Source organism: Terrapene carolina, unplaced genomic scaffold, assembly GCF_002925995.2.
Source record: "Terrapene carolina triunguis isolate 2854851 unplaced genomic scaffold, T_m_triunguis-2.0 Scaffold96, whole genome shotgun sequence".
NCBI classification, from domain to species: domain Eukaryota; kingdom Metazoa; phylum Chordata; order Testudines; family Emydidae; genus Terrapene; species Terrapene triunguis.
In genome coordinates this window covers 63,439,563-63,465,383 of record NW_020664447.1, presented here as the reverse complement: position 1 = coordinate 63,465,383, position 25,821 = coordinate 63,439,563, and the positions used below count along the sequence as shown (strand labels likewise).

The 25,821-nt window shown below is 46.1% G+C and overlaps 1 protein-coding gene across 2 annotated transcripts in view; it reads right to left on the bottom strand.

Annotated features, from left to right (window-relative positions):
- NRXN3 (neurexin 3) overlaps positions 1–25,821 on the bottom strand; it is a 1,356,989-nt gene that overhangs the window by 755,826 nt on the left and 575,342 nt on the right. For both annotated transcript variants that reach the window (XM_026651477.1, XM_029911473.1), the window contains exons 11-13: positions 25,025–25,406; positions 24,342–24,532; positions 23,332–23,505 (exon numbers count right to left, since the gene is read on the bottom strand). In XM_026651477.1, coding sequence (XP_026507262.1) covers positions 23,332–23,505; positions 24,342–24,532; positions 25,025–25,406 — 747 coding nt within the window. The remainder of the gene's footprint in view (positions 1–23,331; positions 23,506–24,341; positions 24,533–25,024; positions 25,407–25,821) is intronic.

Sequence of the window (25,821 nt, the reverse complement as noted above, 5' to 3'; positions counted from 1 at the left end):
TGTGTGTGTGTGTGTGTGTGTGTGTGTGTGTGTGTGTGTGTGTGTGTTTACCTACACCTGCATAAATCCTGATGCATGCAAATTGAATTCTTCCAGATTTTCAGCAATGTAGACGGAGAACAAAATTTGACCATGTATATGTGTGTGTGTGTTGAGAGAGAGAGCGAGAGAGAGCGCGTGTGCGAACGAGACACACACACACACAAACACAAACTCCATTTATATAGATACACAGAGAGACACATAAGTGGGCTGCATGGGAGATCTGATGCCTACTTCAGACTTACCCTGACCCACACAGAGGAGGGGAGGTTAGTTTTACCCTGACCCACACAGAGGAGGGGAGGTTAGTTTTACTCTGACCCACACAGAGGTTAGTTTAACAACCTGAAATAGATCCTCGACTGTCATTTTTGCCTAAGATTTTCTGAGTAAGCAGAGGAAGAGGAGAAGGGGTGGGGCATCAAAGGGAGCTACCTTTCCTCTGTACTGCAGGACACTGAAAAGCACCCTCACACACACACACCCCTAGCCTAACCCCAAACGCTGTCGTCTGTGAAATATTGGTGCTCTTGGAGCAATTTACAGACAAGTTAAGAAATCCTGTTAATATTCCCACAACACCAACGATGCACCCACCTAGCGCAGCTTTACCTAGCAGCTAATTATTTCTAATTAGCCTTTATTTGTCATTTTTCTCTCCACTTTCCAAACTGTCCTAAGAAACTTTACTTTATTTCAGGTAAATGGATTTGGCAGCAGAGATCATTCAGTGGGCACCACCTCTGTTGGGATGCTTCAGAGAGGAGGGACCAGAATGCTCCCTAGGAAGAGGCCGCGTCAGAAGTATCAGTAATGATTTGGGAATCTGAGCCACGCCCTGCCTGGTATCAAAAGAGGCTGTCACTAGTCAGTGGGGGCACAGGGAGTGCTGAAGGACATAGTAACAAGGTCTCCTAACAGCATTTTACAGGGAACAACCATGACATGGGTGTTATGTAATGCAGATGGAGCCTTAAAAGTAGTGAGGAAAAAATAAAATAGCCCAATGACGATAGTCTGAGGAGGAATCTTAAAATCCTCATGACACTTCACAGAAAAAGCTTGAAAATCTGCTGGATTTAGCATCATTTGTGATGGCACAGCACTGATCTGGGGTATTATACCTTGCCTCACTCCTTAGTACTATGGGACATTTACATGGTAACAAAATCCTTTATTCTGAGAGTTCATTTGCTCCTGCTACTTACAGTCCTTGCCTGGTATCATAATCCTCTGTTTGTGACATCAGAACTTCGTCAAGAGCAACTAACAGGGTAGTCACAGGGGATTAGTACTAGGAAGGAAAGCAACAGGAGCACATGAGGGATTATAAACCCCAAAATCCTGTTTTCATGCACTCACCCTTCAGTGATAATGAGGATAGGTGGCAGAGATACAGAATTTATGTATACAGAGCAGCAGAACTAGTTCTAAACAACATGTTGCCAAAGATCTCCACATGGTGTCAGAAGCTCCATTTTTAATGCAATTTCACTGGAGATATTTACAACATCTAATAAGTACAGTTAAAATAAAGCTTTAGATCTAGTCTAGAAGCCCTACAAATAATTGCATCTCTCAGTTGTAGAGAGAGACAAGGACCAACTTCTGATGGTGAGAGAGACAAGCTTTCGCATACAGAGCTCTTCTTCAGGTCTGGGAAGGGAACTCCCAGATTCACACAGAAATGCAAGGTGGATCCAATTATTTAGCATAAGTAGATAACACATATTGTAAGGGACCATTCAAGGTAGAGTGGCCCGTTACCACCTCTGCAGTCATAGCACAAAAAGAGGGAGCTAGTGGGTTACAGATTGTTGTAATAAGCCATGAATGCAGTGTCTCTATTCAGTCCATGATTTTTAGTGTCTACCAGAGTAATGAATTTAAGCTCTCAGGTTTGTCTTTTGAAAGTGTTGTGCAAGTTTTCTTTGAGAATGAGGACAGATAGGTCAGATATGAAGTGATTATTCTGTGAAAAGTGTTCACTGAAAGGTGATAGGGTGTTTTTGATCATTTTCCTGCATGAGTTCATTCAAGAGCATAGCGATTGTCTGGTTTCACCCACATAATTGTTATTGGGGCATTTAGTGCACTGGATGAGGTACACTACATGTTGTGAGAGGCATATGTAGGATCCATGGATCTTGAAAGGTGGGTTGTGGGGGGGGTGTTGATTATTGTAGCAATAAAGATATGTCTGCAGGTTTTGCATCTGTTGTTCTGCAAGGGTCTACTATTGCTTTGAGTTGCTGTGTCCTGATCTGCGGGGAGCTTGCTTTTGATGATGAGCTTGGAGAGGCTGGGGGGTTGTTTGAAGGCCAAATGTGGGGGTTCTGGAAAGATTTTTTAAAGGATTGGATCTCCATCAAGTGTGGGTTGTAACTGTTTGATGATACTCTGTATAGGTTCCAGCGTGGGGTGGTAGGTGACAGCTAAGGGTGTGAGGTCAGAGGGGGTTTTATTTCTCTATTGAAGCAGGTTCTCTCCATGTATTGGGAAGGGGGGGGGTTGCATGATGCAATCTACTTCTCTGGTGTAGCATCCTTGTTTGGTGAAGGTGGTTTTAAGCATGTTAAGGTGTATATCCTGGAGTTTCTCCTCAGAGCATATTCTGGGGTATCTGAATGCCTGATTGTAGAGAACAGATTTCTTGGTGTGTTTGGGGTGGTTACTGGATCTATGAAGGTAAGTGAGGTGATCTGTGGGTTTCTTGCACTTGGTTGTCTATAGGGTTCCATTGCTGAAGGGGATTGTAGCGTCCAGGGAGCTGATGCTAGTGTGGAAGTGTTCCAGAGAGAGTTGAATGGAGGTGTACTGGTGGTGGTTGAAGTTGTGGTGGAAACACACACTGGATTTAGGGCTTATTACAACACTCTGTAACCCACTAACTCCCTCTTTTTAGCCTATGATTGCAGAGGTGTTAACAGGACACTCTACTTTGCATGGTCCCTTACAACATGAGCGATCTACTTATTCTAAACAATCTGTTCCACTTTGCATTTCTGTGCGATTGTGGGAGTTCCTTTCCCCAGACCCGAAGACGAGCTCTGTGTGGCGTGAAAGCTTGTCTCTCTCACCAGCAGTAGTTGGTCCAATAAAAGATATTGCCTCACTACATCTCTCACGTGTATGAAAGTTTGTACATTCTAATTGCTAAGGTGTGTGTTTGCTCTTATTTTTTCTTTGAGTTTACATACACCTTGACTATCTTTGCCACCTCTCTCTTGGGAGTATTTACACTGATATTTTAGGCTGGATTCTCTGGCCTTCTGAGCCCACTTAGCACTGTGTAAGAGATGCAAAGTGAACTTAAAATAGTCAGAGATGGACTATGGAGAATTTCTCCTGAATAGGGAAAACTGTCCAAACAGCAGAAATGTGAAAGATTCAGCATGTCCTATTCCAGTTACTCCCTGCCCTGGGCATGGTCTAAGAAGACAGAGGGGCATGCTGGGGATGTGGCATGGCAGAGCAGAGCGCTGCTACAGTGGATCCTCTTCTGGGGTAAGGTCCATGAAGAGTCCCTCAACTGCTCTCTTGCAGCTCTAATTTACTAAGTGGCTCAGGCTCAGGGAGCTGCAACTGGCTCCCTGACAGTCCTCCCTTCTCACAGTTGAGAATCCAGACTTTTATTTCTCATCAGGGCTATTTGGGCAGATGTACGTTTTTTGTTGTCATCTTTTTTCCACCCTGTTATAATAGAAGAGAGTCACACTCCAGTTGTACAAGCCCAGCATTCCGGGCCAAATTCCGACTTGAGTAACGGCTTTCTGCCTCCTTACATTTCTTCTGAAATTTCAATGATTTTTCCCCGCCCCCCACCCCAATCTAAAGTGTCTGCTGGTGTTTCTGTGCACTGTTAAACCTACCATGTTCCATCCCAGAGTAGGTGCATTTCACTAGCAAGTGAAGCAATTCGTGCTGTGTCATTTCACTTTGGCATGAAAGATGTTTATTATTCTAATAAGTCACCTAAGGAATTCAGTTTCTTTAAATGACGGTTGCGGAATCATAAAGCTCTTTGTGCTTTGGTCATACCTGGCACTGACAGTGAAGCTATACAAACTACTCCTGATCCTGCATGTCACATCTCCCTTCACATATTGAAAATCCAGGCACGTCAATGTAGGTGTGCTATTTTTGACTATATTGTTTCCTTTGTATTGATGGGGTAAAACACAATCTGGATGCCAAGAAGACTTACGGGGATGGCCATTTTCACCCACTTCTCCAAATGCACTGATATTCAGATCTTGTTCCCTTGAACCTTCAAAGGATTGGGAAGGGATGGGGAAGTTACTCATGCAAGAAGCCCCCCCTGAATTTGATGGGTGCTTCATGGCAAAGAAAAAACCTGTAACTGGACTGGAAGCTAGTGCCATGAGAAGCTAAATTTAACAGCCTCCACCTCCCAGCTCTTATTAAAGAAAGATACTGTTACTAACCTTTTCCATAACTGTTGTGCAACACATCTCGAAAACAGGTCCACTCCATTTCAGGTGCACGCGTGCCCAGTGCACTGTTGTCAGAGCCTGTTCCCTCAGAGGTACCCATCGGGGTGGTGCATGCATCCTCTGCAGCCCTATGCTACTGCATAGTGGTATAAAAGGCGGAGAAACCCCTGACCCCCCTTCAATTCCTTCTTACCAGAGACACATTGATATCGAGGGGAAGGATAGTGGGTTGTCGAATGGACATCTCAAAGTACAAACAGTTACAGAACAGGCTGGTAATCATTTCCTCTTCTTCAAGTGATTGCACACACCCATTCCACTTCAGGTGACTCAAAAGCAGTTCCATCTGGGGGTGGGATCAGAATCTACTTGAATAAGGACTGGAGAACCACACATCTGAATCTGGCCTCATCTCTAGATTGCTGAGAGATAGCATACTGTGAGGCAAAGGTATGCACTGCAGATCACTTTACAAATGTGTAGGACAAGCACTTCAGCTAGGGAGGCTGCAGAAGCTGCATGTGACCTCGTTGAATGTGCTAGTACTCTGCTGGATGGAACTACATTGGCCAAGTCACAACACAAGTGTATACAGGAGGATATCCAAGATGAGATCCTTTGAGAAGAGAGATATCCAAGATGAGATCCTTTGGGAGACCTTTCATCCTGTCTGCAACTAGCACAAACAATTGTGAGAACCATCTAAACTGTATGAGCCTATCCAAGTAGAGTGAGAATGCTCTCCTGACATCCACAGTGTAGAGTATCTCCTCATCTTTAGAAGTATGAGTCTTCAGGAGGAAAGAATGTAGGTATATTGCCTGAGTGATATGAAAGGGAGAAACCACCTTTGTAAGAAAAACTCTGGATATGGATGCAGATAAACCTTGTCTTTGTAGAAGACCACGTATGGAAGAGCAGACATTAAAACATGCAATTCACCTACTCACCTGGCAAGAGTGATTGCTACCAAAAAGGCTTCCTTCAGCGACAGTTGTAACAAAGAACAGGTAGCTAGAGATTCAAAGGAAGGATCAATTAGTTTTGACAACACCAAGTTCAAGTCCAAAGGGGAAACAGAATCCTCTATCTGGGGGTACAACTTTTCAAGACCCTTCATAAACCTTATTGACACAATGTTGGAAAAAACAGAACTATTATCAACTTTGAGTGTGGAAAGCCAAAATCGTTGATAGATGAATCTTGACTGAACTAGTGGCCAGACCTTGTTGTTTTAAGAAAAAGAGATAGTCCAGAGTATGATGTAGTGGAGACTGGACCAGATAAACCCTCTTTTGCTGGGACCAGATGGAGAATCTCTTCCAGTTAGCCAGGTAATTATTCCTAGTGGATGGTTTTCTACTATTTAAATAGTACACCTGAAACTCCCTTTGAACAAACCTCTTCCTGGGAGGTTAGACATGGAGCATCCAGGAGGGCCTGAAGGCTGGGGTGGAGGAAGCGATCATGATCCTGAGAGATCTGGTGGGAAAGGTCAGTGGAGCTTTGACCTAGAGGGACAACAGAGTTGATGCATGACCTGAGCATAGTCCTAGCTGATTTTCAACAATACTCTTGGTATGAGTGGGACTGAAGGAAACTAGTACAGGAGCATGTTTGTCCAGAGCAACAGGGAAGCATCCTTGAGGGACCCCAGGCTGTGATCTTGTTGAGAACAAAACCAGTGACACTTCCTGATGAACTTCATTGCAAAGAGGCCTACAGGGGAGTCCCCCAGGAAAATTGACTTGGCAAATGGAGAGACCACTTGTTGTGACTGGTAAATAATCTGCTGGTCTGCCAGATTGCTCTTCACACCCATAAGATGAGAAGCTTTAGGACTGACTGAACTGGCAATGCACAAGTCCCACAGTCTGATTGACTCTTGGCACAGCAGCGTAGACTGGGCCCTTGCTTGCCTGTTCACATAGAATACAGCTGTTGTATTGTCTCTAAATATATGCGGGCTTCCTCCTTTGATATGGGGAAAGAAGGCTTGACAATGGCCCTCAGTTTTCTGGCATTTATATGCAGAGTTAAGTCCTGTGTAGACCACAAAGCTTGTGTCTGCAGGGAACCCAGATGAGCCCCCCAACCTAGGGTAGGAGCCTCTAACTTGGGTTAAAGCTGGTTGAGGAGGAGCAAACGGCACCGCTGACACACACATTTGAATGGTTTGTCCACCAGTCTAGAGAGGCCAGGATTTGAGTGGGCACTTGCACCATGTCTAGAGGGTGATGAATGGGCGAGTAAACTGAAGCCACCCATCCCAGCAGTCTCCTGAGATGGAATCTGACATGCTGGATTACATGAGGCCATATGCCCCAGAAACCTGAGGCAATTTCACAATGTCATGGTAGGATGAGCCTTCAGGCCTAAAATCAATGGCCAGCATCATCTGGAATCTTAACTGGAGGGGAAGGCCTGGGCTTCCGTAGAGTCCAAGACAGCTCCAATTAACTCTATTTTTTGTACTAGAGACAGGACTGACTTCTCTGCACTGATGAGCAAGCCCAGGATGTCAAAGGTGAATTGGATGACAGACATGGTGAACAGCCCGAGTCTTGGATCAGCCTCTCACAAACCAGTTGTTTGGATAGGGAAACACTTGAATTCCTGATTTTCTGAGGAACGCTGCCACCACTGCCATACACTCTGAACACATGGGGGGCTGTGGACAGGCCAAATGGTAGGACTGCAAATTGGTAGTGGCATTGATTGACCACAAACATTAGGAATTTTCTGTGGCTCTGTTTTATTACCACATGGAAATACACTACTTTTAAGTAGAGGGCAGCATACCAGTCATCAGGATCCAGGGAGGAGATAATGGAAGCCAGCATGACCATGCAAAACTTTATTTTTTTCAGATGTTTGTTGTTGAGCTGTCACAGGTCCAGTATGCGTCTGAGGCCTCCTTTTGCTTTTGGGATCAGGAATTAGTGGAAATAAAACGGCTTCCCTTTGAGTAAGTGCAGAACCTCCTCTATAGCTCCCAACTGGAGGAGAGACTGCAGTTCCCAAAGGAGAACTTCCTTGTCAGAGTAGTCCCTGAAAAGGTATAAGGAGGGGGTTTGGGAAGCAGCGATAGAAATGAACTGGTGAGTCTGTGGTGATTAGAGAGCAAGCACTTAAGTAGTGGGATAGCCGGTTGGTAAACAGAGGGGTAGGCAAGGCTGGCACTGTGCAAGTGGTGTGCTATCCTTGACAAACACATCAAAACGTTTGCTTAGAACTCCTGTAAGGAGGAATTAGGATCAGCTACAGAAGAAGAATGGGGAGGTCTTCTCCTATAACCTCTGCTGTTTTTCCTCCCTAGGTCCTGGTGGCAAAGCATAAATGCAGGATAGTGGTGTGGCTGCTGAGGACAAACTCCTTTTTCTTTGGGACAGATGTACAAATGGCCAAAGATTTGAGCAATGCCCTGGATTCTTCAGACTATGAGACTGTCAGTCAGCTCAGAAAAGCACGATGATGCCTCAAAAGGCAGGTCTGGTATGGTCTATTGGACCTTCTGAGGGAGACCTGATGACTGGAGGTATGAACATCTGTGTATCATAATGGCAGATGCCATGGCCCTAGCAGCAGAGTTGGCAGCATCCAACTCTGCCTGAAGTGAGGGTCTAGCCACTAATTTACTCTCTTCTGCTAAACCAAGAAATTCTTGTCTTGTATTCTCTGGTGATCAGTCTCTACATTTTAATGTACCGGGCCAGAGGTTAAAGTCATAGTGCCCCAGCAATGCCTACTGGTTAGCAGTCCTGCCAGTCATCGAACAGAACTTTCAGCCAAACAGGTCAAGTTTTCTAGCATCCTTCAATTTTGAGGTAGATGCTCGTTGCCTCTGGTGCTCTCTCTCATTGGTGGCTGAGACCACCAGCGACCCCAGAAGAGGCTGGGTGTAGAAGTGCTCGAGCCCTTGAGAGGTACATAATATTTGTGATCTGCTCACTTCGATGTGGGGGGAAGGGAAGACGAAGTCTGCCACAGAACTTTGGTGGGCTCCAGGATAACATCATTAATCGGAAGCGCCACTTGAGAAGGTCCTACAGTGGCTAAAATGTTAACCAGGCTGTAGGATGACTCATGAACTTCTTCCACCTGGATATCGAAGGACCTTTTTAAAAAGGTCCTGATGAGCCCTATAATCATCAGGTGGGAGTGAGGAACCCTCTGAAACCGCTGCCTTGTCAGTGGATGAAGACGATGAAGCTAAAGTTGACTGAGATGGAGACTCCTCTGGCCCATCCAAGGGGAGATTCACCTGAGCAACATCCTCCTGCTCAGTAACCAACCCCGTACAGGACATCATCTGCTGATGTACTTGGCAGGATGTTTTTTCACGCCTACTTGATGCAGCAGAGGGGTGGGTGTGGAGGGGACCTGGATTTAGACTGGCATCCCCAAGGGTTGTTCCAGAACAGCCACTAACAAGGCCTGGGGAGCCAAAATTACACGGCTAGAGGTTGGTCAGGATGGTCCCTGCTGGGTAAGCCCTCGGAGAGGAACTGCAAGGCAGGTGACATGGCTGCGAGATGCATGAACCAAACTCCAGGTCCTAAGCTGAATCAGCTTCTTCTGACCAATGGGTGGGCTGATCCTGTCAGTGCCAGTGATCGGTGTCTGGAGCTCGGAGACAACAGTACCAGCAAATCATCGCTGACTTCCCTCTCGATGACACCATACGAGGAACTCAGATTGCTGTATTGTAGTGGCTGGCAGAGTTTGACCTGTGGTCATCAGTATCAGGTGAGAGGACTCCTATACCACCGGTGACTCTAGTACCGAGAGGCTCAACAAGTCCCTTACTGCAGCTTAAGCCTCCAGAGTTGACAGGACTGGGATAGCCTCTGACTGGTGGGGTCGATGGAGACTGCACCGATGAGCTAGATGGTGCCTATGCTGGCGCCGTAGTCGACAGTACCTTCTGAGCAGATGACTGCTTTGCGGAGTGCCTCGGCTTTGAATGCCCTCTTTCATTGTCCACCTGCCTGCCAGGCTTCACTGACCTCAGAGGCCAATTTACAATGTTTCTTCCTCAGCACTAGGGAAGGCAACTGGTGCTGGCATTCAGCCAACATAGGCAGCACGCTGATCACTGAAGCTGAAGCGCTTGGCAGCTGCTGTGAGAGGGAAGGCACTGATGGTGAGCACAGAGCTGCCTCCATCAGGAGCAATTTAAGACTGGCTGCCTTGTCTTTCTTCATTCTAGGCTTAAAGTCTCTGCAAATCTGATACTGATCCCTGATGTATAACTCCCTGAGACACTTCAGGCAACTGGAGAGGGGGTCACTCACTGACATCGATTTCTTGCAGGAGTGGTAGGGCTTGAATCCCAGTGACTAAGGCATGCACCAGTAACAGTACCCAGTACAGGAACCACAGCATCAAGAAAAAAAACACTTGAAAGAACACTTATCACTATCACTAACACACCATCAACTACTAAGCTAGTACAAATGGGTGCGAACTCTATACAAATAGAAGGAAAAAACTTGCAATGGCAAGATAGGATGCTCAAACCACCGTCATGGCCAGTAAGAAGGAACTGAGAAGGTTCGGGGGTGGCTCCGCCCTTCATACCAGCATGGGGAAGCAGAGGGGTACCACTCCGATGCGTACCACTGTGGGGGAAAAGTCTGACAGTGCACCGGGCGCACATGCACCTGAAGCGGAATAGACGTGCAATCACTCGAACAAGAACTATATAATAAGATCATCTTCTTACTCAATCAATCAGCAAATCTGCCCCCGCTTCATTTTGCATCTTATTTTACTAACAAAGGCCTATGTTTTGGACTCTGTTTAGAGCATGCAGGGCCAATACCATGCTGGGAGAGCCAGCAAGGCTGGATTCTGCCTCAGGCATCAGCTACATTAGGCCGTTTAATTCCAAACCAAGGCTCACTACTACTGGGGATTAAGGAGGAGGCTGAAAGAACCGAGCTTAGTTTTCGAATCATATGTGAACTTAGAAAAAAAAATCATCTTTTTGATGTATAAATTAAGCAAATTTGGGGCTCGATTGTCCACCACCTTATATTGCGTCACTCCTGTGCAAAGTGGGTGTAAAACACTTTCAGATAACAACGGTGGCATTTTATACCCATTTTGCACAATTGTAAACAATTACACAAGGCTGACATAATCGGATCCTGTGCCTGGAATCACACGCAGCATAAATTGGGAATCCCACACAGTTACGTTAGCCGAGCAGGCTGAAACCAAACCTCAAAAACAGAGCCAGATTTTCAAAAAAGTGCTCAGTACCCACAACTGGCAGAGGATTTTTGTAAAGAGTTCAGATTCCACTTGAACACCTAACTAAAGAGCCAGGTTTTCAGAAGTGCTCAGCGCCCAGCAGCTCCTGTTCTCAAGGACTCAATCACCAGCATGCTGAGCAAACCTGGCCATGTATTTAGGTGCCTTAATGGGAGCTGAACTCTCTAAACACCTGACCCCCATTGTGGGTGCTGAGTCTTGCAGAAAATCCTGTTCTCTGCATGTGCTTGGCTGTGGAATTTAAAGGAGCAGGAGGAGCTAAGCTGAATACCCCCATTAACACAAGTCACCCAAAGAATACACATTCCACTCATAGTGACAAGAGAGGATTCGCAGCAATGCTGCCCCATGGAGAATGCCTTTATACCCACTTTATAGGTTTTATGCACAGATCCTAACACATACAGCCCCGCTCCTCCCGCTCTGAGCATCCCAAGAAGGTGTTGAGGAGATCACGCCCTGGGTGAGTGGGAACAGAAATGGCTGCACAACAAAAACTGAACTGCATAAAAGGGAATATGTCAGATGGCGGGATGTTGGAAGTGAACCACATTAATCAAACACAGAAATTCAGAGCAAAATAAGGAGGGGGAGGAAGAGAAAAGACTGAAAGTGCTGAGTGTGAACAACAAAAGTATAGTTAACTGGCTTCCTTCCACCCCACCCCACCCCAAATCAAAGCAGCCCAGAAACAGTGCCAGCAGATCTCATGACATTTTAGTGTTCATGAGTGTTCTGAGGTATCCAAACTCATAGAGCAAAGGTTGGTTTCCTGAAACTGAAAAACCACATCATGCAGACGAGACACCGTTTCCTGCTAAGCTTCAGCATGCCCAGTGTTCTGTATCTGAAAGGCAAATATCCCTATGGCGGGGGATCACAAGGAAAGGCTTAAAGCCTCTCACTAATCCTGGGCCCAATATGGAGTGAGTCTTCATCACTGCTCAGAGCCCTTTATCTCCTGGACATCGAGGGTCACCCTCTGCATAATCTGATGCACTTTGGGATCTCTTCTGCCACAGAAATATGCTCAGAGCTCCCATCTGCCTCAAAAGCAGTCACCCACCCACCTGGACAGGTGAATGGAACCTGTAGCCTGTACAGGCACAAGAAGCTATTGGCAGAATAACTAGAGGGCGACAGAGACTGAGGACTGAGAAGCCACAAGGTATCTGATGTGGGAACGTCAGCAGGAGCTTGCAAACCTCCCAGCCCTCCCTGCTGCATTTCAGTGGAGGCCACAGAGCAGCTTTGCTCCGAAGCTACCTACACTTCCATGTATTCCCAAGGTCCCACTCTGCTCCACACATTTCCACGTCTCCCCTTTCCTTTTCCACTTTTCATGCAAACACACTTCGGAAATCAGCCGCACAGAGTGCTGAAGGCTGGGGGTGGCATCTGACACCCTCTAATCTCAACCTCTAAGAGACCAAGCACTCCAACTGTACAAAATGCTTGGTCAACCCCCAACTGGGGAGTGGAAGCCAAAGACCCCAACTAATCTTGTCTCTATCTAGGATGGTGTGAAAGGTGCTTTCTGTTCCTCTTCCCTCCACCCCACAATCAAAACCTGGGTTAAGTTAGCAGTCAAGGCATAGTTTTTTTGAAGTGATTGAACTGCTATAGATTGTGGCTTCAGGATTCCCACTACAGAGCTTTGATGTACACCTCTACCCCGATATAACGCGACCCGATAGAACACGAATTCGGATATAACGTGGTAAAGCAGCACTCGGGGGGGCGGGGCTCCGCACGCCAGTGGATCAAAGCAAGTTCGATATAACGCGGTTTCACCTATAATGTGGTAAGATTTTTTGGCTCCCGAGGACAGCGTTATATTGGGGTAGAGGTGTACATTCTCCATGGTTTCCTTTTAATTTTGAGACCCCTTCTCTTCTCTCAGTGAGACAGGGAATCCTGTGCATTCCTTTAGGGGTCTTCCACTTTTTCCTATCCTTTACACATTCATTTATTGATGTACCATGATACAGTTACTCTGGCTCTTGCAAAAGGGAATTTGACAGCACTCCCTACTTCAGAGCCTAGCACTGTTACACCCTCACTGACCTGAGAAGTCCCTGTTACTCCCTGCTGCCACTTGTGGGGCTAATGTCTTCTCTTCTCCAGCAGTTTCAGATTTGCCAGGGAGCTGAAGATCATAACTAGGGCCCTACCAAATTAATTCACGGTCCATTTTGGTCAATGTCATGGTCATGGGATTTTAAATATAATAAATTTCATTATTTCAGCTGTTTAAATCTGAAATTTCATGGTGTTGTAATTGTAGGGATCTTGACCCAGAAAGGAGTTTGGGGGGGGGGGGGGGGGAGGTGTCACAAGGTTGTTGTAGGGGGGTTGCACTACTGCTACCCTTACTTCTGGGCTGCTGCTGGCAGCAGGGCTGTCTTCAGAGCTGGGCAGCTGGAGAGCGGCGGCTGCTGGCCTGGATCCCAGCTCTGAAGGCTGCCAGCAGCAGCACAGAAATAAGGGTGGCATAGTATGGTATTGCCACGGTTACTTCTGTGCTGCTGCTGGTGAGGTGCTGCCCTCAGATCTGGGCGCCTGGCCAACAGCCATTCTCCGGCCGTCCAGCTCCGAAGGCAGCATAGAAGGGTGGCAATACTGCAACCCTCCTCAAATAACCTCATGACCTCCCACAGCCCGCATTTAGGTCAGGACCCCCAGTTTGAGAAATGCTGGTTTCCCCCATGAAATCTGTGTAGTATATGGTAAAAGCACACAAAAGACCAGATTCCATGGTCCATGACATGTTTTTCATGGCTGTGAATTTGGTAGGGCCCTAATCATAACTAAAAGCTTGCATGAGCAAAGAAAAATCTGTCTTTTTCCACCACGCTCTTAACAGCTCTCAAAAGCTCAATGCACTCAGGAAGTCTTGCCTTAGTTCAGTATTCTCCAATACAATCACCTCTGTAAGTATTGCAAGAATTTTGAACCCTTTGTGACTTCTAGTACAACAGTCGTTCAAGACAAGGAACTCTCAGCACAGGAGAACAGCTCTGGTCACAGTGGGATCAAAAGTGCTGCTATAGTTTAATAACCAGGATTTTCTCTTCTGCCATGGGGAAGCAGTGAGAGAGAGAGAGAGAGAGAGAGAGAGAGAGAGAGAGAGAGAGAGAGTGTGTGTGTTTGCACCTTCAACCACTCCCTCTCTTCCAGTTCCTTATAAGCATCCTTAAAAGATCATCCTTGCTCATACTTGTTATCTTCCAACCCATCGCCTGTTATCCCTTCACCTCTGAGCTCTTTGAATGAGCGACAAATACAGCCAAATGTCTCTTTTTGAACTACTTCCTGGATCCCCTTCAAACCTGGTTTCCTCCCTCCCCACCCCACTGACATCATTCTCAACAAATCACTCTAATGACCTTCTTTGGGCCAATTCTTGGTACCCCAACTCATCTCTAACCTCCTTTATCATTCTGTAGCTTTCAACACCATTGATTGCTCTCTCCTGCTTAATAAACAGTAAGTAATAATATCAGATGTCAATGAGAGTTTCATGCATGGATAAACAGTAGGAAATGGTCCTAAATACTTTATGATATTTATTGATGAACCATCCAATTCAAGGTTTCTAATAATCAAGTAAAAATGATCAGACTTGACCTGAGATCCATGAGTACTAATTGCTGCCAATATTTGCATGTTTGTAAAGTGCTATATAGCACTAAGTGATTTTAATTGTTGCTAATAGAGAGTTTTGTAAATTGAAAGTCAAAAGACTTTTTTCCAAACCAGTTAAAATTAGAAATGTCTCTCTCTCGCTCTCTGTTTTTCAAAGTCTGCATCATTAAAATGGCCTTCACCGTCTCTTCTCCTCCCTAAGTGGGGCTGAAATTAAGAATCCAAGTTGGCCCTTCTGTCCTGTAAAACACTAATGGCCATCTGTATTTTATCAACCAGCTGTTCAGTGGCAGCTTTTCATCCTGAACAATCGTTAAACATTTCAGGAAATCAACCTGCGCAATTATGGATACTCACAGTCTGTGATGCAGTCAAACCTCTTGAGCCACTGAAAACACCCTCCTCGTTACCCTGAGTTCCTCCCCAAGCCCACCCTCACTCCCAGAGGGACTGGGAGTTAGCCCAGTTCCTGCTGCCTCAGAGGTGTGACTGCATCTAAATGGAAGGCACTAGAGGTTACACAAAAGGCATCTTTCAGTCCAAAATGGTAATGGGAACAAGAACCTTCTCTACCTTGCAGGTCAGCTTTGGTCAACTCAACTTTGTTAGCAAAAAAACAGAAAAAGCAAAAAACAATAAACCAGAGGTTAGTAAAAAGGCAGATAAACCAGAACAACATCACTGAAAATAAACAAACAAAAGTGATTGGCGTAACCAACACAGCCTACAGGCAGGATGAACACACACGAGAGGGGCACTGCAAACAACACGGACACAGGGGGAGTGGGCGGAAGACAGGCAGCCACTGCTGTCTTAATCCATCACACTAGAATGCTGCCTGGTTTTGTATCAGAAGACAAAGCACTGATGATAGGGGAAAACATATTTTTCTCTCTCTCACACACATACACACACAAAAACCAGAACAGAACAGCAGCATCCTATGATGTACCCCCAGCCTCCTGTGGTGTTTACTGATCATTTCAGGAGTCGCCTTGTTCCCCCCCCCCCCCATTAAAAAAATACTTAGAATCAATTTGAATAAAAGAAAAAAAATCTATTTGACGTTTAACATGTGAGCTAGGACTACAGTTATTGTCTTGCAACATCCAGATTTAGGCTGGAAACACAAAGCTGCTCCCCTCCCTCAGAGTGCAGCTCCCCATTGGCTTTTTGTCTAAAGTGAATGTAGGACAGGTGAACGCTGAGGATTGACAGTCCTGGTGACAGACATACTCTTCATCCCCTCAATAGGGCCTGGCACTGGGTGGGAAGTGACAGTGGGAGCTTCCTTCACATGCTGCCTCCTGCCCAGGGGCTTCACCTGGCTCTGGAAGAAACCCACACACACTTGAGAAAAGAGGGCAGTTCAGTCTCTGTGGCCCATTTACTTCTTGGCAGTCGCAGCAGTATATGTGACACAGAGAAAACCGTGATATTACCAAGACAGAACGAGGACCAAGCTGCACTCATAGAAAGGAGCACAGAGAAGAAAACCCACCAAACATTGAACTGGTGGATACAGATGAATTCTCCTCAGCTACAGGAATCACCCCTCTTATGGAGAAGCCACATAGATTTTTGATGTTTCAAGCTTTTGGTTTTAAGTGTTCGCTTTCAGCATGGAAAGGGGAGTGGGGATGGGGACAGGGAGCAGCTCCTGAATCCCAAATTACACATTTCCGTTAGCCATCGCTGTGGCAAGATTATTTGATAAAACACTGGCCCTAGTCATGGGTGGATAAGAAGTATGCACTCACCTTTGTGGCTTATTGTTCTTAATAAGAGCTACTACTTAAGAGCTAGTACTGAATCTTTGCTGGTGTTATTTTTTTTCCCTTCTCCTTTTACATTTACTGCTCTATAAATTGGAATTGGCAATAGAAGCAAATGTGCAGTTTCCTGTGGTTCCAATAAAGTTTAACATCTTGAACCTTTGCTATCATTTTACAAGCCACAGTTCATGAAAAGACTCGAGATGGCAATTACCTCCCCTTTCTAGCCACTCACATTTTTTCCCCCCTTCAGAGCAGCTCCATTTCACAGACCCATAAAATTTCCCAAAGTCTCTCAAATGAAGAGGGACAGCTTAACTCATTTCTCCAGGCCTTTTTCCTTGCCACTTAGTCCAATAAACAGTCTTCTGTGTAGAACAAATGAGGACTCTCTTGCTGCCCAGCTCCTCATCTTCCTCCCACCTTCAGTGAAACTCTCAGGGGGAATTTGTGAAATCACTGTTCTCCGTGCCAACAGAATACAATGTTATATGGTACAGAGGTGTTGCCAAGCTGCATCAAATTACTGTTGCATCAATTAGCCCCCCACCCAACATGGCCAACCCCTGATGCTTCACAGAAAGGTGAAAGGACCATACTTCACCTCATCAGGTATGCAATATTGAGGAGTGAAATCCTCTTTGACAGCATCCAGTGATCAGTTTACAAGAATGAGATTTGATTAACTTCCCTCTTCCCCTGCTCACGATTCTCCATACGCAAAATATACTGGTCATTAAATTATCCAGCCCCACTGTTTGATTCAAGTACTTCATGCAGCAGTGAATTCCAAAGGTTAACTATACATTGTGGTATGTAGCATAAGATTATGATTTGACTGCAGGATTTGGCAAGGATTAAGCTGGGCTAAGAGAGAAGGAAGTCTGTCACAAGAGCAAAATATCTTGAACAGGAGTATAGGAAACACAGCCTCCAGCCAAACAAAAATTGCTTGCTCTTTTCTGTGAAACTGTTTAGCTTAGATCTAACTTGTTGTCAGTGGGATTGGTCCAGAGAGGTGAAGAGAAGTGTGTGGGAGGGTGCCACTGAGACCCACTGGGGCACACGGGAAATTGTGTCTCAGAAGAAGAGAAACAATTTGTAATGACAATCCAGCTAAGCTGATATCAACATATTCAGCAAAAGGAGCAAAGCGTGTGGTGGGGGAAATGGAGAAGCAGGAAAACACACGGGAAATGAACGATAGCAATGAAAATGACCTCAGGACACATCAAACATACCAATTACTCATTAGGCTCAATGGAAAAGGTCACGCTCAGGGTGCTTTCCCAGATAAGAGCTTTGCTTATATTAGGATCATTGTGGAAATCAGTGCACTGCAGCTTGACTCTTATACACTCTGGGACAAATTCAGCCCTTGATTTCAATGGTATTATATCACGGATAAAGTGTTCAGCAAGAGGTTTTGGACCCATGTCAGCTCAAAAGGCAGCAAAGGGGAGAAAGCGCCTCCTTGGTCCAAGCCTCGGCCTGAGTTGAGGATTTATTGGGTTATTCTGAAGGAAGGTTATCCTCATAGATCCCATATTTTCACTCCATTCTCAATTTTACTTCTGCCACGTAGACTCCAGAGTACAGTGACCCTTCCTCTGGAGCCTTATAATACCACTCCAAGTGTTTGCCTGATGCAGCTTGAGCAATACACGCCATTCCCATCTCTCAGAAAGGATTCCATGCTCCCAGCCACTGCCGGAGGTTGTGGAGCTCTAACCATGGAGAATCCCAGGTGGTGATATGTGGAATGTTTATTTCCTCCCCAAATTCCAACACTCAGCTCATCTCTAGTGCCTGCCAGTCAAGGACCTCAAAGTGGTTTAGAAAGACAGAATTGCACTTCATACTAGTCTATTCACATGGGGCTGATATACACCCCGGTGTGATGGGGACAATGAGGCCCACAGCAGACGGGGATTGTTCAAGTTCACACTGTGTCATTGGTAGAATCATAGAAATGAAAGGCTGGCTGGAAGGGACCTCAAGAGATGGTCTAGTCCATCCCCTCATGCTGAAGCAAGTATACCTAGACCACTCCAGCAGGTGTTTGTCTAACCTGTTCTTGAAGGCCTCCAGTGACAGCGATTCCCCAAGTGCCAGGGGGAATCTATTCCAGTAATTAACTATTCTTAGAGTTATACAGTTTTTTCCTCAGAGCTAACCTAAATCTCCCTTGCTACAGACAAAGCCAATTACTTCTTGTCCTGCATTCAGGGGCCATGGAGAACAATTCACCATCCTCTTTATAACAGCCCTTAACATATTTGAAAAAAATGCATCAAGTCCCCTCAGCAATCTCATCTCAACATTAAACATATCCAGTTTTTTAACCTTTCCTCATAGATCAGGTTTTCTAAACCTTTTACCATTTTTATTGCTCTCTTTCGGACTCTCTTCAGTTTGGCCACATCTTTCTTCGAGTGGGGCACCCAACATTGGGCACAATACTCCAGCTGAGGCCTCACCCGTGGTGAGTAGAGCAGACCACTTACTTCTCCTGTCTGACATACAATGTGTTAGCCTTTTTTGCAACTGCATCATAGGGCTGGTATGTTCAATTTGTGACCCACTATAAGCCCTGTATCTTTTGCTGCAGTACTGCTGCCTAACCTGTTACTCCCCATTTTGTATTTGAGTCTTCCTTCCTAAGTGTAGTAGTTTGCACTTGTCTTGTAGACACGTATAGAGCTGACACCCAGGCCCTTGTAATCAGCAATGGAGCAGTCCGGTTTAGAAAAACAAGAGGAAGGCAAATCTGATGAACCTTTTCAAAAGATTTTGTGGCTCACAGTGCTAATTTGCTGGCCCAACACCACCAATTTGTGCCAAGATAATTTCTGTTGTAGCTGCTGTCCTAGTCAATATTTTGTGACTTTGCTGTCTATGTTGTAGGTCCTCCAGCAAACATTAAAGATAAAGATGAGACTTGCCTAGATCACCTGGGCTATAGCCATTCCTTATCAAGTGACACACAGTATGATGTTACTTTCACAAAGATTGTGTGTTAAACATCAGCCCGGGACAGATTCCTCACAACAGAGTGCAGCAAAGCTATTAGCTTTGCTAAATACCTTCCAGGAAAACAGGAGCTGCCAGCCTAGCACTGACCAGAGCTTTATGAGATCAGAGAACAGCTGTCAATTGATCTTGTGTAAACAACAAAAGAATAGACTCAGTCTTCTGCAAAAGGGCACAGAAAACAGAAGCTTTAGCTTCACAGGCCCATTTGCCGTTTCAAATATGCCTTGGTTCTTGTTTCACAGAGAAGCATCCAACTTGAGGTTGAAATGTACTCATGCCTGGCCACATGTGAAGCTCTCTTGGGACATTTCACAAGAGCAGGGTCTGCCAACAAAATTGGGATTGAACCAGGGACCTCTAGAGATGAAAGCATTAATCACTGCAGCTTGAGCTAAAGAGCCAGGCTCTGCAGCTGGGGTGGAAACAGACCCACATCCTTTGTGAGTTGGGCACCGAGGTGGACATGCAACACAAAGTGACGAGTGGGTTACATTTGCTCTGCTACCCTGGTCAAATTCCAGCTTGGGTAATTTCTTTCTGCCGACCACACTCCTCCCTGTAATGTCAATTAGATACATAGTTCTTCTTGCCTTCAGGTCTTAAACTGTGGCATAGCATTTCTATACACTATTAACCTGCCACGTTCTATCCCAGAGGTGGCTGCATTTAGGAATGCTTTAGGATCCCTCAGGTGCTAGAGAAATAATCCATTACCCTCCTATAAATTGCATTTATCTTGAACTATCCTAAAGCACCTTACAATACCCCTGGTGAGGTAGATAAGGGACTTATTCTGCACTGAAATGCAGCCACCTGTGGGGTAGAACATGGTGCCTGTTTATCATTGCATAATAATATTACACAATGATTTAGCACAGGAAGTTAAGGAGAATCATGTATCCAAAGAAGTTAAGTGACTTTCCGAAGGTCACACAGGGAATCAGTGGCAGAGCCAGTACAATAAATCACACTCCTTCCCTGTCACATTCCCCAGGGGAATAAAATTCCTATTTAGTGTTGATATGGGACAGGCCCCTGAACTATCAATACAGGTGGTAAACATAAAGGTTGATCCCATATAGACAGTGAACCCACAGCTTCAGGGAAGATGCTGGTTACCTATAATTTCAGGGGTGGTGAAGATGTGAAATAAGAAGGGTGGGGAGAGGTTACGCCACTGGAAACACAACTGGGCAGAAACCCTTCTCACTCTGGGCTCTGAAGATCAGTCTAGACACAGAGGACTGGATTCTCCTATGTGCCCAGCATCAGCATAAATCTGCTCCCACTGAAATCCACGATCAAACTCTCGTAGAGCTCAGTGGAAGCAGTTAGGTCAATGCTGAGCACTTTTGAAAATCCGCCCAGAGAGTTTGACTCTGTCTCCTCACTGTTTTGGGACAGATGCTTCTCGAAAGGAATTGATCAGAGGGACACATCACTTACCCACCCACCCACCCTCCCTCACTCACTCCCCAAAATCAAAAACACTGCACAAGAGATTAGCTCAAAAATGTGTTTATTTCAAATGCTTTTATATGCCCAAAATGGTGGCATGGATCCCAACAGCTGTCAGGGCCCTCAGCCTTTCAGGGTGGGGCTGACACTGCACCTACAGCCACTACACAAACAGATTGTTAAATCAGCACCAGACATACACTGCAGAAAGCGTAGCACCGAGAGGAAGGGCAGGAGAGATGTGACCACTATTCAGGGAGGCCACAAGAAGAGTTGGCGCATACTCTCAAGTCTTGGCTACTGCACATCACTGCCCTGGGGGCTGCTGGGACATTAGTCCAAAGGCAGGAGAACCAGCCTTATGTTTCCTCACTCCCTTGGGATCCTTGGTTGTTTCTATCCCAGGGCATGCTGGCAGGGAACATCGGGTGTTCAGCACCTTCCCACGGGACACTGAGCAGGGATGGCCCATGAGGAGGAGGTAAGCGTTACCTCAAAAGATCAAGTTCCTGCAATGACAGGATGAAGGCACTGGTGGCCCTTCTCACTTCCCTCTTCTGGGGTTTGATTTTCCTTTGATGCAGCTCAGAGAAGGATGCCTGCTAGTGTCACTAAGGGTGACTCGATCCCTGCATTCAGGCAGCACCAGTGTTGGCACACTAGTAGGGACAGTGCTAGGGCTTATGTTATAGGGATGGCTGGTGAGCTGAAAATAGATGCTATAGCAGAAAGGAGGGGTGGGGAGATGTACTGGCAGCTACAGCCCTGGCAGGACACAGCTGCCCTGGGCACCAGCAGTAGGAAAGGTGACCACTCATTTGGATCCAAGCTCTATTGGCCAGCGTAATGGTTCTGCTCCTGGGGAAGGGTAAATGGTTCATGTCACTTGAGTGACTCCTATTTGCTGAGCCAGGAGCAGAGATCGCTGGCTCTGAAGAGAGCTTTAGCCAGCCTCTCTGAGTCAAGAGGATGGGCTGGCCTAGGAGAGCTACTAGCTATCCCACACACAAAACTGCACAAGCTACATATTGTAAAAATACACTTAATAGAAACCCCCAATTTGGAAGAAAGGTTTTCTGGGCAATGAGATGACAGCTGGGAAGAATCCAAAGGGGGCATTTTTATAAAGGCAAAGGGAATTTTCCTGAGCCCTGAAAGCAACACTGTATGAGAGCGAGAGACACAGCATTCCCACTTTTGGCACCCTGGTTACAGGCCTAATAGGCACAGCTGCAAGCTCTTATGGACCACTGCGACTTCCAGGGGAAATGGCCAGATTAATGGGCCCCATTAAAAGCGTACCGGGGCGGAGGGAAGACCAGGCTACAGCGACTGTGTATCATACACCTGTGCTATGAGAACGGGGTTTATATCAAGGGCCTTCTTCTCTCATCCCAGGACACAAATAACTCCCACCAGTTATTGAAGGATTTACTTTTACCCAGCAGCAGCAGGACTGGGATCAAACACTCCCTGCAAACCAGAACACCCAACTGATGGGCTGTAATGAAGGGTTTGGTTTCAAGCGGAGCTGCTGCGTTGAGGCTTCACACATTTTGAAGGCTTGGAGGAGAGGCACTCCACTGGAATTTCCAAAACTGCCTAGCAACAACCCTGGTGGGAAGGAAGGGCATTTCAAGGGGACGAAGGGACGCAAATGGCCAAATTGTTAGCAGTTAGCATGGTGGGAATGTAATATACCAGCTGGCGTGCATGCATGTGCATAGAAGGATCTTATCCTACATGTGGGCCACCTAGTAGATAGAGTCCAGATGCATTAGAGTCGTCTACAGGAATGCACATCTTTTGTGTCAGCGTGTGAGATTAGTTTTCCCCGGTAGTGAATGCCTGCCTACAAAGAGACACATGCCATAGCACTACTGACAAGCCAACAGAAATTATCATGTAACTCAAGTGGTATGGGCCTATGCTTTGGGAGCACAAGATCCTGAGTACTTGTTCCCATGCCACATCAATGTGGTTGAGCTAGTGGTCTTAAAATCAGTCTTTTTATTTTTGGCTGCTGGAAGTTATTCATTTAAGGTGCTAGAAATCACTTTAGCTGGATGTCTCAAAAAGCACCTTCAGCCATTCTCCAACTCTTCCATTGCAAGGCCCACTTCATAAGAGGAATGCTCTCTTTGACCTGTCCTCACCTCCACAAGCCCTCATCCCCGCCACTACTTGGTCTTCAAAATGTTTAGTGTTTTGGAGTCCCAAGAAGGACCCTGAGGACATCTGGTGGCCTGCAGAGCACAGCTGAGAACCTCGACTCCAGAGCAAGACTAGACACTTTAAATATTCTTAGTGTCAATAAATGGCTCTGTAGGAAAAGCACATGAGGAGCTTGCTACCAACACCATGCCCAACATCTTTCCATTGCTGGAGACACAATATCCTAGGGGAATATAACTACATGAAAGAGCCATTGGCAGCCACTGGTCACCCCCACTCAGACACTACACAGTCAGGAGATTACAAACATGGCAATTACATGCTGATGGCAGTGAAGGACATCACAATGAAAGCAAACCAATGAGATGGCCTGTAAAGTTGGTGAGCAGCAGAGCAGGGGGCAGCGAAGAGATAAGGGGGGCTGCCCGGGAGGGGAATGCCTCTAAAGTGAGTTGTACCTTCACATCCGCGCTCAATTTGCCCACTGCGGTGGAGAGCGTCATTGATTAGATCGGGCAGGCGCCCATTCAAGTCCACTGATGCTAGGCAGCCCTGAAACCCATCACGTGAAGCCACTAGCTTTGGGACGTTGCTGTACATGCCTTGAGCCAGGCCAGCAATGTAGAGATCACCTGGAGATAAACAGGGTGAAAAGACAAAAGCAAAAGGAAGTAAAATAAACTTATCTTCCAGAGTTGCATTTACCTTATATTCATTAAAAGAATTGCACTGCCAGTGAAAGAAGGGTAGCCAGAGCTGTGCATGGTGTGATCCTGAACCCAGCTTGGCTAACCCACCTCAATGTACATGCAGCATCCACTGCTGTTCCTGTCATGGACCCTCACACAACCCTGCCAACATATCCAGACCCTGACCTGAAGCATCACCTGCCACTCCTGTCCGGGGCCGTCACACAGCTCTGTAAATGAACATCAACTTCAACCAGCTGCACCACTTATGGTTAGACTTGTCCCCTTACACAATTCCATCAATGCCCTTTGATTCTGATCACCTGTCCTTCCCACCCTAGCTTTACTAATGTGCTTCCATATTGACAGATACCACCCTATTATCAATCCTGTGCTCCCCCATAAACAGTGGTTCTCAGTCCTGACTGTCTATGCATCCTGCCACTCTAGTTCTGCCAATGCTGTACTTGATCTAGAATAATAGATTAATGCAGGAGAGGCCTGTCCTAACCAAAGAATGATAATTGTGTCTAAGGAGTAATGTGAGCATGCGTGAAAAACAATCTCGGAAGGAGCAAGATCAGCAAAGTACGGTGCTTAGAGAACTTGCCAATAGAGCAAATGCAGAATTAAAATAAAAGAAACCCACAACACATCCCAGACCTTCCATTCCTTCGTGCATGGTTATGCAGCTTCTCCTTGCCCACTGCTCTCCGCCCCCCTGCCTGCACCCCCCCTCCCAAGGCCCAAAAGAGCACTGGCATCCTTCTGAGATTTACCTTTAAGGTCAAGGTTTTTGGCACCGTTGATAACCTGAGTAACAACCCTGGTGTCCACTTTTAAGCTGTGGGTGTTACTGTTGTCTCGGGTGATGACCACATTGTGCCACTGGTTGTCATTGAGAGGCCGATCACTGTTGCCCTTGATGACATTAGGACCATTCCCCAGGTCAAACACGTAGTGTATATACCTGGAAACAACACATGCATCAGCTCAGATCATATGGAGACTCCAGAGCCACTGTTGGTCTTACTCCAAGCACAGCTAATAGTCTCTTAGGCAAAATTCAGTGAAAGCTTTATGAGATGGGAATCACAGTATCTAGATATGAGAAAGACATATCACATCAGAGACTCCACCCCAGCATGAGTAAGTGGCAGTCAGGCATAGAACCCCGGAGTCCCAGTCTTTTGCTTAACCACTACACCATATGCCTCAGTAAAAAAGAATAGAAATTGACTAGCCAGAGGACTCTCTCTTTGTATGAAGTATCAGGGGGTAGCCGTGTTAGTCTGGATCGGTAAAAAGCAACAAAGAGTCCTGTGGCACCTTATAGACTAACAGATGTATTGGAGCATAAGCTTTCATGGGTGAATACCCACTTCTCTTTGTATGAACATTTTAAAAGGTACCCACAGCTTAGCTGAATGCCCTCGGGGACCGCAGCACAAAGTTCACTCACCCCTTCACTAGCTCGACTGCGATGAAATCGCTGCCATCACCGCTGTTGAAGAGGATGAAGCCATCGGCTGAGGTGGTCTTGAACTGGAAGAAAAGGTGCATGGAGGTGTAGGCCTGCAAGGTGGCCAGACTCAGGTAACTGCTCTTGGTCTTGAAGGTGACTGGGTCAGCGATGATGTTGCGGAGGCCGAAGCGTGCTTTCAGCTCACAGTAGTCAATGTCACCGTTCTTGCACAGGTCAATGTAGAGCAGCCCATTAAACATGAGACTCTGGAGGTGGCCGATGAAGCTAGAGGGGATGACGGAGATGTACCGCTTCTCCGTCATGATCCCCGTTTCAATGTTGTGGAACTCCAAGCGGGTGTGGTCGCCAACCATTGTACCTGAATTCCGCAAACAAGAGGAAAAGATTAAGAACACCCAGCATGCTAGGGGATTGGTAAACAGGCTAAGGAGCAATTCACCTTCAGGTTTCCAAAACAGTAAGGATAAAGTTATCATCTAATAGGCAGCCTGTGTATGAAATGAGTTGGGGGGTTCAGTCCAATTCCTAGCAGACAAGTTTCCACACTACAAAAGCCACCAGCACTCCTGTGGGCACTCTGAAAAGTGGAGGACCGAGTGGGTTGTGGAGAGCTAACTCCCTGCTCCTTCCCTAAGGGTAGGTCCCTGCTGGCCTGGGTTGCTAACACTTTCTGTCCTTTCATAATGATCCAAAAAACCTCATCATCACTTCCCTGATTGGCATAGGGCCTAGAAAACCCCGCTGAATCTACTTAATTATCTCAGAGACCCCAT